This window comes from Salvia miltiorrhiza, chromosome 6 (assembly GCF_028751815.1).
Source record: "Salvia miltiorrhiza cultivar Shanhuang (shh) chromosome 6, IMPLAD_Smil_shh, whole genome shotgun sequence".
In the NCBI taxonomy this organism is placed as follows: Eukaryota; Viridiplantae; Streptophyta; class Magnoliopsida; order Lamiales; family Lamiaceae; genus Salvia; species Salvia miltiorrhiza.
The window spans coordinates 15,992,987-16,006,389 of record NC_080392.1 but is presented as its reverse complement, the minus strand read 5'-3'; the positions used below and the strand labels follow the sequence as shown (position 1 = coordinate 16,006,389).

Below are 13,403 nucleotides of genomic sequence, written 5' to 3'. Positions count from 1 at the left end.
ATGGATAGAGATTGGGGATAAGGGATTTTCTCTTGCATTTTCAAGAAAAAACTATTTATGGTTAAAGTTAAGCTACAATATACGGATTCGCGGAATAGCTAGCAGCCGGTTAGCTCCGACGAGAGAAGCGCAGACAAGATTTTGTGCTAGCTACCAATTACTTAAGTTTGTTTTGGGCAGCTATCGACTAATCTGCAACTTAATTTTGATTTCGAATCGGTGAGGGAATGAGGAATAGTTCATTTTTATACTGGGCAAGACATGACAAAGCTTGGGCTCCAAGATCCAATTTCGATTTTTAAAGAGAATCTATATATTATAGGGTTCGTTTGGTACTGGTGATTAGAATATATAATATATTTATGACACCCTAATATCTTGTTTGATAAAAAAAATAATACGAAACACACAACCCTTTATAAATTAAAGGTCCAAAAATATTATACTCTCTCTGTCCCACTTCAATTGGCACACTTGCCTTTTTTTGTTTGTCCCATTTCAATTTTGTAACACCCTAATCTAATTAAGAAGATAAATATAAAATTTAAATAAATATTTAATGCGGAAGTCTTTTAAAATAATTTAAAACTCACTTTTAAAATAAATATTTTCGAAAATAATTTTAAGAAAAAGAAATCTTTAAATAAAATTGGTTTTTAAAACACTTTTAAAACGATTTATAAGATATCAAAATTTTTAATAATGTATTCAAATATAAATCTTGATTTTGAAATCATAAATTTTACAACTTTATTTTCAAAGCACGACATGAAGATGTCAGAAAAATAATTAACTAATTAATAAAACTTGTACTAAGGAAAACTCTAAATATAAAATAATATCTTTTTAGCAGCGGAAAATATAACAAAATAAAATCTTTATATAATTAAAAATTATGTATGTATCCATGTATATATTTTCGTAAAGATATAAATTCTTAAATAAATATTTGAAATGAATTTAAATATAAACTAAACAAGTCATGACATTAAAATAATATAACAACATTTATTTAAACAAATCACAAATAGCATAGAATTTCAGAGTTTACATAACCAAAAGATATCAAATGAAATAACATAATATATTTTAAGAAACATTTATTTTTAAATAGATGCGACGCGCCCATTCGACTCTCCACGCGCTTCCAATATCAATTACCTGAAACTGTTGAATATGGGATGAGCATACAAGGTACACTCAGTGTGGAAACATGCAATAATTGTCCATGTTAATAAAATGGTAACACATATTGTCATAACGTAACATAAATTCCATACGCACTGTGGCAATCCAAGGACTTTAATGTCCCGGACCCTATATGTGGGCCCCTGGCGACAATATAATGGTTGCAACCCTGTAACATGAAATCGCATTGTGGCATACCAAGGACGGTGAAGTCCTGGACCAATTATGCTGGCCCCTAGCGATAAATATTTTTACAACACATACGGTAAACACATAATATTAAAATGGACAAATATTAACCACGTGCATGTACTGAAATAAATCCCACACCTGAAACTTGAGCTTTGAAAGTTAACTGCGATAATTTAAAGTTCACGTCCTAATCGCGCCGCACCTAGTCAGATAAATTCAAATAATAAATATAAGGGCCTAATTAAACTTTAGAAAATAATTTAAATCATAAGATTATGTAAAAATAATTGATCTAATAAATTTAATAGTAAAATATATTTTCTCATGAAAATTTGGATTAAGAAATGATTTAATAATTTAAATAATAAGATATAATTTCTTATGAAAATTTTGATTAGTAAAATAATTTAAGGATAAATCCAACTTAATTAAAAGAAATATGTAGCTCAAAATAATTAAAATTAAACCCAATTACTTAGGTGAAAGTGAGCCCATGAGGTAATTAAAAATTAAACCCAACTATTTAAATAAAATCAGCCCATTAAAATCCCCCTTTGGCCCAAGCCCACTCTTCCAACTCCCCTAATCTAACTTTCATCCAACACACACATACACACAACTCACGCACTTCACACGCAGCTCACCCTCTCTCCCTCTCCTCTTCTCTCCCTCGGTCTCCCCCTTCCGCCGCCACCAGGCGGCACGCCACCGCCCCGTCGGCCGGCGGTTCTGCCTCCTTTCCCTTCCCCCTTCTTCCTACCTCCTTCTCACCCCTCACTTCTCGCCCTCTTCCTCCTCCCCTGCCCTTGTCCTCACCGCACCAGCCGCACCTGCGCCCCTCTTCTCCGGCGACCCCTGCCGCCACCGTCTCCTGCCCGGCGTCGCCTTCACCGTCTATTTCTCTCCTGGCCAACAGCAGCACCACCATCGCCGCCCCTGCGTCGACAGCGGCGCCGCCCAGCCGCCTCCTTCCTCTGTCCGACCAGAACGCCGAGACCTAGCGCCGCTGCCCCTATCTCCACCTCCGTCGGATCCGGCGGTATTGCTGCTCAGCCGTTTCCCCTCCCTTCTATCTCCTGTCTAAATTCTAAGCTACTATTTCTCTTTCAATCTATTGTATTTTCTTTTCAGCAAAACAATGAATATTGGGGATTTGATTTTTTTAAGAATTGAGGTGTCTATATGCACTTGTGTTTTTGCATATGAAAATGAAATTAAATCATGAAAACTTTGCGGAAAAATAAAGTTTACCGGTTGAAATTGTGCAGTTGAAGAAAACCGGATGGATTATAAAAGTTGAGTTTTTGTTGGATTTGTGAATTTTGAGGATGATACAATGAGGTTTAAATAGATTGAATTTACTTGTTTGAACATAAACGTGTGAAAGAAAGAAATCAAAGTTTGATCAAAGTTTTTGCTGCTGCATGCTGCTTTTGAAATCAAAGTTTTGAAATCAAAGTTTTGCTGTAGTTTTGATCAAATCTGACGGAAAGGTACTACAGTGATATATGGCTGAAGCTGAGTAAATGTGGATATGTAGCTGAAGTCATTTTCGTAAAAATTTATTTACACGTTAATAATATATATATGGGCTTGTAATGTATGATAAATAAATGGGCTTGTTGTTTCACAAAATAAATGAGAATGAAAGAAAAACGTAGTAATTTGCTGTGATGAATTAAAACATGAAATCTCACAGAAACAATAAAATTACCAGCTGAAGTTTTGTGAAGGAAATATCATAAATGAGAAGTCTGTTAACTTGAATGAAATTTGTGCTCTGGAAAATTTTGATGAAATGAAACCTAGCAAGTTATTTGGGTGAATTTTAAATGTGATAGCAGTGAGTGATACGTGGCTGAATAAAATTAGGTGACTGAAGGTGATTAAATCCGAATATGTGGCTAAGGAAAAACTGAACCACGTAACATCTCATTTTAATTAAAGAAAGACATATGGACTTATAATAATAATTGGGCTTTAAAGATGATAAATGGGCTTTCAAATAATAAAATTTTAACCCAATTATCATAGAAAAAGAATAAAAACTATGGCCCAACATATTTATTAAAAATATTTGATAATATAAATTTGTATCTTTTTATAAATATAATCTATAGTTCAAAGTCATTTATCTAATTAGGGCGGTTAGATATCTGATAAGAATAAAAATAGGAATGGCTGGCTTGGAGACTTCTTTAAACAAATGTAAATAAATAGAGTAGAAATTGTTAATTTGCAGATACGAAAATAAGGTATCCAAATCCTTGAAATCATTAATAAACTATAAATGTTGAAACTTGAATAATTGTTTTAGGATCATTGCAAAAGAATTTGGCACATTAATAACAATAAGCCCAATACTAACAAAATTTATGAAAATATTTTATTCTTAATCCAAAATTAATATAATGTCCATGATAAATATATTTAAGTAAATAAATTTATTTAGGCCCAAATTTATATAAAAATATTTTTGGAATATAAAACTTTATTTCTATAGGTATAACCTAGAATTTAGAGTCATACATCTAGCTAGGGGCGCGACTAGATAATTCTCCACAAACTCGACTCATAGATTTATATTTTTAATATCTCGAAAATATAAAAATTTTCAAATAAAATTTGCAAAGGTAGTAAACGGTTTTGGGCTGTGACAAATTTGCACTTTTCTAAAATAGTATGTGGTCCCTATTTTCTCTACTCACATAAAATAAGTGGACCCTACCTACTTTACACTCTTAACCCTTTATTCTTAATCTTGGTGCCCAACTCAAAAATGTCAATTGAAGTGGGACGGAGGGAGTACTAATTTGTGGGATTCTGTATACTACGAAGATGATATATGTAATACAAATCTTAATTATAACTATTATTAATTTTATATAATTTTAATACTCACTCCGTCCCAATAATCTTGTCCCACTTTCCTTTTTGGGTTGTACCAATAATCTTGTCCCATTTCCTTTTTAGGTAAATTTTAAGGCTAATTAACTCTCACTTAAAGATGATTCTAATTAAACTTACCCCCCTCTAAATTACATCTACTCGCCTCTCTCTCTCTCTCTCTCTCTCTCTCTACCATCTCCCTCATTCTCCCTCTCTAAATTCGCTCCACCATTTCCCCTCTGCAAATCCACCGGCGCCGCCGCTCACTTCCCCTCTGTTCCACCGGCGCCGCCTCCCTCTTCCCCCTCTGTTCCGCCGCCTTCGCCTCCCCCCTTCCCCCTCTGTAAATCTGCTCCCCCATGAATTAGGGCTCGTCGCCGCCTCCGCCTCTGCCTGCCTCTTGCCTCTCTTCTCACGCCGTCTCTCGCCGTCAGGTCGCCTCTTCTCTTCTCCACCATTCATGGTGCTTCGCCTCTCCTCCTCTGTTCCGCCGCCGTCGCCACCTCCCTCCTTCCCCCTCTGTAAATCTGTCGAGCACAGATCTACCCTAACACTCACTCGGTTCTCTCTCTACCCGCCGCCTCCCCCCCTTTCCCCCTCTGTACCGCGGGTTGGAGCTCCATCTCCTCCGCCCTCTGTGTACCGGCGCCTTTGAGCTTGTCCTCCCTCTCGCCTTCGCCCTCCCGCCTCTTCGTCTCTCCTCTGTTTTTTTTTTCTTCAGAAATTAGTGCTCGCCTCCGCCGCCCTCATTCCGGCGACGCCCACAACAGTACAACCCTTCGATTCCACACAAAGCCCTTCGATTCCGACGCCAACAACAGTGCACCTCTTCGATTCCGGCGACTGTACAGCCATAGGGCTGCCGCCGCAATGCCCTCTCTTTCTACTTCTTCTGGCGGACATTTTCTATTCTTGTTTAATGAAGATTTTGCTGAAATTTCTTGTTGAAATCTGCATAATTTTGTTGCATTTTTTGGTTGTTGCATTTTCTGTTCTTGATTACAGAAGATGATGAAAATTTTGCAGAATGAATTGTTGAAATTTGTTGAGGAGGATGAAGATTTTGTTGAAATTTGCAGAATTTTGTTGTATTTTTTGTTCTTGCCGTTAATTTCTTGTTGAAATTTGAAGATTTTTTGTTATTTAATTTACAGAATTCAGTTTTGCTAATTTTACAAGAATAATTAGGCCATATTTACTTGTTCTTAAACATGTGGGGCCTTACACTTTACAACACTAATTCAACACTCCTTAGTCTCCGTGCCCAAAAGAAATGGGACATGATTATTGGGACGGAGGGAGTACATCATATCAAACAATATATTACTATATTTTATAGATATTTTGATACATTATACCAAACATGATATTAAGGCATTTGGTTTGTCGCCGTGACAAAGAATTGGAACGAAGTACTCTTTCCTCTCGCAGTTGAGCTTTCCCCAATTGAGAATGATGAGTCATGGACATGGTTTTTCCATCGACTGCATTTGTGCTCTCATCAGCCCGATGATTTGTTGATTATGTTTGATCAGCATAAGAGCATTAAAATTGTTTTTGAGAGGGTGTATCCAAATGTGGTGCATGTATTTTGTTATTACCATTTGCTGAAGAATTGTTGGGAACTTAGTGAAATATTCTAATCCTTGTTTTGATGATACCAAAATCAATAAGTTTCTGTTGTAATAGACTAGAATTGCTTGAACTCAAGTGTTAGAGTTCTTTTTCTAGTTTAATTGTTGTTCTGAAGACTGAAGAACGAAGGACTGAAGACTCAAGACTGAAGACTGAAGACTGAAGTTGCCGACTGAAGCATCAGTCGAAGAATTAGTTTTGACTGATTACTTAATGCGAGTCACGTGGAATCAGCGGACTGATACTAAAGTCAAGTATCAGTTAAACATTCTTCCTCGAACTGAACCTCCAATGTTTAAATTTTATTTAATATTTTTTTTGATTATTTAAATATGTCAATTTCGATGTTCGTCGTGCATTGCACGAATGGACGTTGTAGTATAAATAAAGATATTTGCTCTGCCCAAACGTTATGGGCGACCACTACGTGTTAATTAGGTGAAATTCAAAGCATTTATGCTGACTTTTTCTAGTATTTTTTACTCCCTCCGTCCACGAAAAAGTGTCCCATTTGGGTGCTGGCACGGGTTTTAAGAAAGCTGAAAAAGGTGGTGTAAAGGTGGTGTAAAAGACTAAAAGGGTAGTGTTAATGTATTGTGGTTACTTTTACTAATCTTGCACTAACTATTTGGCATTATTTTATTAGGTGAATTAAATGAAAGCATTTAAATGAGAAAACATTAAACAAAAGTGCCGATTCAATAAATAAATGAACTTGAAATTCAGAAAATAAATAAATTGGAAATAAAATTTTCAGAAAATAAATAAATTGAAAATTCAAAAATAAATAAATAAATAAACTGAAAATTGAGAAAATAAATAAATAAACTGAAAATAAATAAATAAATAAGTAAATAAACTGGAAAATAAATAAACTGAAAATTCAAAAATAAATAAATAACTAAAATTGAAATTCAGAAAATAAATAAATAAAATGGAAATAAATAAATTAACTGAAAATTCAGAAAATAAATAAATAAATAAACTGGAAATTCAAAAATAAATAAATAAATAAACTGAAAATTCAAAAATAAATAAACTTGAAATTCAGAAAATAAATAAATAAATAAACTGAAAATTCAGAAAATAAATAAATAAACTGGAAATAAATAAATAAATAAGTAAATAAACTGGAAATAAATAAACTGAAAATTCAAAAATAAATAAATAAATAAACTTGAAATTCAGAAAATAAATAAATAAATAAACTGAAAATTCAGAAAATAAATATATAAATAAAATGGAAAATAAATAAACTGGAAATAAATAAATAAATAAACTGAAAATTCAGAAAATAAATAAATAAACTGGAAATAAATTAACTGAAAATTCAGAAAATAAATAAATAAATAAACTGATAAATAAATAAACTGGAAATTCGAAAATAAATAAATAAATAAATAAACTGAAAATTCAAAAATAAATAAACTTGAAATTCAGAAAATAAATAAATAAATAAACTGAAAATTCAGAAAATAAATAAATAAATAAATTGGAAAATAAATAAACTGGAAATAAATAAATAAATAAGTAAATAAACTGGAAATAAATAAACTGAAAATTCAAAAATAAATAAATAAATAAACTTGAAATTCAGAAAATAAATAAATAAATAAACTGAAAATTCAGAAAATAAATATATAAATAAAATGGAAAATAAATAAACTGGAAATAAATAAATAAATAAATAAACTGAAAATTCAGAAAATAAATAAATAAACTGGAAATAAATAAACTAAAAATTCAAAAATAAATAAATAAATAAATAAACTTGAAATTCAGAAAATAAATAAATAAATAAACTGAAAATTAAGAAAATAAATAAATAAATGGGATTGATTAGGCGTGGGGGAGTTGGTTTCGTAGTTTTAATTAGTGAGTTAATTGTGTGGATTAATTGCATTGATTAAATAAAAGTGTGGATTTATTAATGACATAAGTTGTAAATAAATTGAAAAGTAAAGGGTATGAATGTACAAAAAGGTAAACAGGACACTTTTTCGTGGACAAAAAAAAAGGGATAAGTAGGGCACTTTTTCGTGGACAGAGGGAGTAACTTTTTAAAGTTTTCTACTTACTATTTTCCATCGTCTCCTGATCAATTTTTCCCTTTTCTTGACAAATTAACAATATTCAACATAATACACAGCAGGAAATTTTAATCAAAATTTTGGCAATCGCAAGTCAAGAACCATGTCGTCGGCTATTTCTCAGCTCTCATGCTTCTCCGCCGTAGTTGACAGCCGCCGTTCGCAGCTCCACCAGAGATCCCGTCTCTGCCTCACGCAGTTTCGTCCCGGAAAGGTACAATCTCGATCCCAATTTCTCGCGGTTTCGTTCCTTAATCTCAAAATAAACACTGAATTGAGTAAAAAATGTGTCTTACTTAGCTGAATAAGTTGAAATTTGAGGAGGGCTTGGTGAAATTGATTGGACAATTACTGTTCTTTTAAAGGGGGTTTAGCTTAATCGGACTTCTTTTTGGTTGCTTTTGCTGAACTGGACTTAATTTAGTTCAAGATGCGATTTTTCTTGGCTTCGAAGGTTTGGGTTATGAGGAAAAATGTTGAAGAGATCAAATTAAATTGGTTGGAGTAGTATTAAAGATATTTTTTATTTATCATTATTTGAATTCTTAGTTTTCTGAATTTGAAATGCCTAAGATGTATCCATTATTCTGATTGGAGTGGAGCTACTAGTTTAATTGGTTTTTGTTAATCATAATATGTTGAACATTATGTAAATCAAATGCCGTATTTTTTCAGGTTTGAAATGCTATGAAGAGATCAAATAATAATAATAATAATAATAATAATTATTATTATTATTATTATGAGTTTTTTGAATTTGAAATGCCTAAGATGTATCCATTATTCTGTGCAGAGCTTCTGGGTTTATTGGTTTTTGCTAATCGTAATATGTTGAAGATGATGCAAATTAAATGCCATATTTTCAGGTTTTAAATGTTATGAACGGTGATGGACATGGCTCAAAATTATCCCAATTAGAGAATAAAACTCCAAGTTACGTAGAAGATGCATCGGCATCCTATAATGGAAGCTCGGTGCAGCCGCATTCTGCTGCAGATAGTTTTGTTGCTGGAGGAGCAACAAATGAGCAGGAAAGCGTCGTCAGCCAACCAAAGAGGGCGGCAATGATTCACGACTTCTGTTTTGGAATTCCCTTTGGTTAGAATTTCAGGCTTTCTTCGCTTGGTGATCTGTTTGCTTTCTTATGTTGTATTCTAATATGCAAGCATCATTTGATATTGAATCGCAAAAAATTGTTGCTCTAACTAGATTGTTTCTATGCCAGGTGGACTAGTCTTTTCCGGGGGACTCGTTGGATTTCTGGTTTCGAAAAACCCTCGTACTCTAATGTCCGGTGTGCTCTATGGAGGTGCCCTACTTGCCCTTAGCACTCTGAGTTTGAAGGTCTGGAAACAAGGGAAACCGAGCTTTCCGTTCATACTAGGTCAAGCAGGTATCTTTTTTCTTCTTCAGAGATCCTTTTCAAGGATTTTTAGTGGAGGCCATAGAACCACCATCAACAGCTCCTTTTCATTATGCATGGTCTAGATAAACAAAAAAGTCATGGACTGCACGCCACAATATTTTCTATGTAGCATCCGTGACATAGATTAATGTACTAGTGAACTCGAACTCATTATTTGTGGTGAGCTTGGTCGAACCATTTCCTTTAGTGATAAAAAAACCACAAAGCAGATTCTAGGTATATGTTGATAAGGCTACATGTCTAAAATGAAGTAGATAGTTTTTCTCTGTTTTGGTATTTATTCTATCTTGTTTCATATGGAGAGTAGGTATAAGATTTTGTATCTTTTCAATTTGTTTTCTTTCTTTGTTTTTTTTGGTTGCAAAACTTTAATCCTCCCAATGTCTGGCTTGCAGTACTCTCACTCGCCCTCCTGTTTAAGCATTCTCGGGCATATACATTGGTAATGCATAACACAACCAAAATTTCTACTTCCATTCTGGGTATCATGTGACAATTTTTTAACGTGTCACATCTTGAATTTCTTGCAGACGAACAAACTCTTCCCGACAGCCTTCAATGTTGTCATCAGGTAAATGCACTATCATGAGTCTACCTCTTCCATCTTTATGTTGCGATGCTCATCACGTGTTTTAACTGCCCTAGTGCTGCAATGCTGTGCTTTTACGCCTACGTGATGATATCTGGAGGCAATCCTCCGCCAAAGAAGCTGAAGCCTACTGCTGCAGTTGAATCCTCCTAGTCGAGAGATGGAAAACGTGCGCTGCTGATACTGGAGGTGAGTTACTGATCTCTGGCCCTCATCAAAGTTTCTTTTGTATAAATTTAGATTATTTAAATGACATCTTGAGGTATCACGATAGAGATACTGAATGGATCATAAGAACTTGCCGATTTGAATTACCGTAGATTATTATGCTCTTGTTGTAGATTTTCAGCAGCAATTTTGGATCATTTACATAGCAAGAGTCTTGCCCTTGTTGTGACAATACTCTCGACTTCGACTCATGTATGTTCCCGTGGAGTGGCCTAGTTATGGATTATCACTTTCTAAGTCGAACTTGTTGCAATTGGTTTGGTAGCACTTATATATACAAGGGGGGAGCTATGGTATAAACACTTCTTAACATATAAAATAAGAACTAGCTAAAATGTATGAATTTATGTAGAACACGTATGAATTCGCTGTGTAAATGTATAAATTGCGAAAAGTAATTTTTTTTGCTATCTATGATATTCGAACTCAGGACCATAAATTCATCAAATAATGTGATGAATCAAAGCGTAGATCTTGAAATGTATTTTTATTTTAGCTCTCTTCTACATAATAATACTCCCTCTGTCATATCAAGTTAGTCATTTTGTTTTTGGAATATTTAAAAAATAGTCCACTTTCTTAATCGAAATTGTCTTAAAAATTTATTTTATTGTAAAAATATTATCTAGAGCAATAATTAAGGGTAAAATAAAAAAAATTGTGTACAGATATTTTTTGAAACATAGTATTAAACGTATTCTCTTAATGTGCTTGAAAAATAAGAATATTATTTTAAAGGTGAAGCTTTAAAATGCCAACATTGTTAAGTTGGAAGTGGAAAAATGCGAACTTTTATAGAAGCAAAAACTTGGGTTGAGACTCAATGTATGGGTGAGACATGACGGATTGGATCTGGACGCGGATCGGGTGTGGGTAATTTAAAAAATATTATTTTTGTGATGAAAAGTAATACTTGATAGGAAGAAAGGTAATGTTTGTCGGACATTATTTTTTAAAAAAAAATATTTTTTTTAACTCACGAGAATTTATACTTTTAATCTACTTGATTAAGTAATTATTATCGTAAAAAAAATTATTAATGTAAATAAATATAACATTTTATATTATCTTTTTTTCACAATAATTCATGCTACAATTCTCTGAAGATTGCGGCTTTGCCAAAGTCGCCCTCGTGCCTCAACTCGCGCTGTTAGGCGTGGTCGCAGCCATGCCCTATATTGCGATTGGTGTTTTGTTGCTTGCAGCTGCATTTTCTCCATCTGATTATTTATTTTTATTTATGGATTACTTTGGTATTTTAGTAAAGGGCATAATATTTTTTTATCATTAAATTTATACGATGATTACATGTTTTATATTTTTCTTACAAGTGTAAGACATTTTGCAAATAACAAAGTCAAAGACATCAAATAAAAGGTATATTAGTTTATTTTACTTTAATTTAGGCAAAAATATTACACCCTCCATCCCATAAAACCATACATAGTATAGGACGACACGAATTTTAAGAATTATTACTATAATGAATTACGCATGTTTTTATGGGACGGACGAAGAAAGAAAAACTATGCATATTTTTATGGAACAAAGGGAGTATATTTTTATAAAAACATATATTTTTAATGGATTCTTTGAATTATCTATATCACCTTTTAAATGAGATACATAATACAAATAATAGTTATATAATTTATTAATTTGATAATAATTATAATATTTTTACCTATTAATACTTATAGATATGTAATATAATTACTACATTTTAATATCATGTTTGCTTTAAAACTTGATGTACTTAAGACCTAATACTCCCTCCGTCCCTGAAATAAGTTCTTCTTTTTCCTTTTTGGGACGTCCCCCAAATAAGTTCATCTTTCTTTCTTTCCATTTTTGGACAACTACCCCACCACTAATAATACTTTATTTATTATTACTTTTCACTTTTTCACCACTCTCAATACTAATTATAACACTTTTTCACTTTTTCACCACTCTCAATACTAATTTTAACATATTTTTCTCCACTATCAATACACTTTATCATTTCTCCTTAAAATCCGTGCCGTCCCCAAAGAGGAACTTATTTTGGGGACGGAGGGAGTATGTATTATTCATATTCTTAGGATTTTGTATGTACAAACACCTATTACAGAATCTCAAGCCTTCTTCCTTCGTTCTTCCTTCACTCTAGAACCCTTATTTCTTTGTTCTTTTAGAATCGCAAGCGAACCTCTGTCCACAGTGGGAGCCTTCGTTCTTCACGTCGCCATAGGCGCAAACGATTTTGATGGCTGAATCAAGCGCACCACTTTTAGGATATGATTGGGCACGCGAATTTTGGGAGAAATTTGGGGGAAAATTGAGGGTTCTAAGGGAGAGTTGAAGAATTCTTGTGCTCTTCAATTTCTGTAAGTTTTCTCATGTTTTTTTAATTGTGTAATCTGTAATTCTTGAATTCTTAAGTTTATGATAAGTTTATGATGATGTGTAAGTATTTTCTTAAAAAAAAAAAAAAATCGGCCTTAAAGTCACGTAGGCTCCTATTAGGATTTTCGTCGATCCACGTCACAATTTTGATGTCGGAAAAAAAACTCGGGACAAAAATAAGAACAAAATTATACTCTGGGTACTTCTATGCAATTATCCAAACGATAGGACATATTCGTTAAAATGCTAATACGTTGGGACATAAAGTGATATTTACCTGATATTTTATATGCACCAACTTGTTATTTCGACAATTTTTTTTTTTTAATATGCAATTTATATTCGTATCCTGATTTGGTTGTTTAAGTAATTTATATATATATATATATATATATATATATATATATATATATATATATAAAAGAGAGCATATATATATATGTGGGTGTAAATATGTACAAGTTTTAAGCTCTCCAAGTTGGTATTAAAGAAGCTCTTTACAGAAATAAAATGGATGGTTAGAAAGAGTAGGAGTCTATAAAGCAGGATTTGAGCCCAAAGAAAAATGGACGGTTTGAAAGAGTACATTAGTAGAAAACATCATAATTTGTATTATTGTATGTGGGCCAAAAGCCACATGGGAAGTTAATTTGATGGCTCAAAAGGAAAAAAATTTAAATAAATAGCAAGAACACCCACCCTCAACACCCAAAGCGACTTCACATGCAAGTTGTTTAATTATATGAGTAATATCATTATATGCATTTCCATTTACTGA

The 13,403-nt window shown here is 32.9% G+C and overlaps 1 protein-coding gene across 2 annotated transcripts; it reads left to right on the top strand.

Moving 5' to 3' along the window:
* The first annotated feature begins 7,957 nt into the window (after window positions 1-7,957).
* LOC130990176 (protein FATTY ACID EXPORT 1, chloroplastic-like) lies at window positions 7,958-12,689 on the top strand. 2 transcript variants are annotated; one of them, XM_057914397.1, is made up of 7 exons: window positions 7,958-8,208; window positions 8,861-9,092; window positions 9,220-9,387; window positions 9,816-9,862; window positions 9,951-9,991; window positions 10,066-10,198; window positions 10,351-10,685. In XM_057914397.1, the coding sequence occupies exons 1-6, from the start codon at window positions 8,098-8,100 to the stop codon at window positions 10,160-10,162; spliced, it is 696 nt and encodes a 231-aa protein (XP_057770380.1). In that variant the 5' UTR covers window positions 7,958-8,097; the 3' UTR covers window positions 10,163-10,198; window positions 10,351-10,685. The 2 variants fall into 2 exon arrangements, with proteins under 2 accessions (XP_057770380.1, XP_057770379.1); XM_057914396.1 differs by lacking the exon at window positions 10,351-10,685 and adding an exon at window positions 12,415-12,689 and having other exon boundaries at window positions 7,964-8,208.
* The last annotated feature ends 714 nt before the right edge of the window (window positions 12,690-13,403 follow it).

What these genes read in the sequence shown, in the direction of transcription:
- LOC130990176 (XM_057914396.1), top strand. Translation starts at nt 8,098, where the DNA reads ATGTCGTCGGCTATTTCTCAGCTCTCATGCTTCTCCGCCGTAGTTGAC. An exon ending in CGCAGTTTCGTCCCGGAAAG is followed by an intron (nt 8,209 to 8,860) that starts GTACAATCTCGA and finishes CCATATTTTCAG; the next exon opens with GTTTTAAATGTTATGAACGG. An exon ending in ATTCTCGGGCATATACATTG is followed by an intron (nt 9,863 to 9,950) that starts GTAATGCATAAC and finishes AATTTCTTGCAG; the next exon opens with ACGAACAAACTCTTCCCGAC.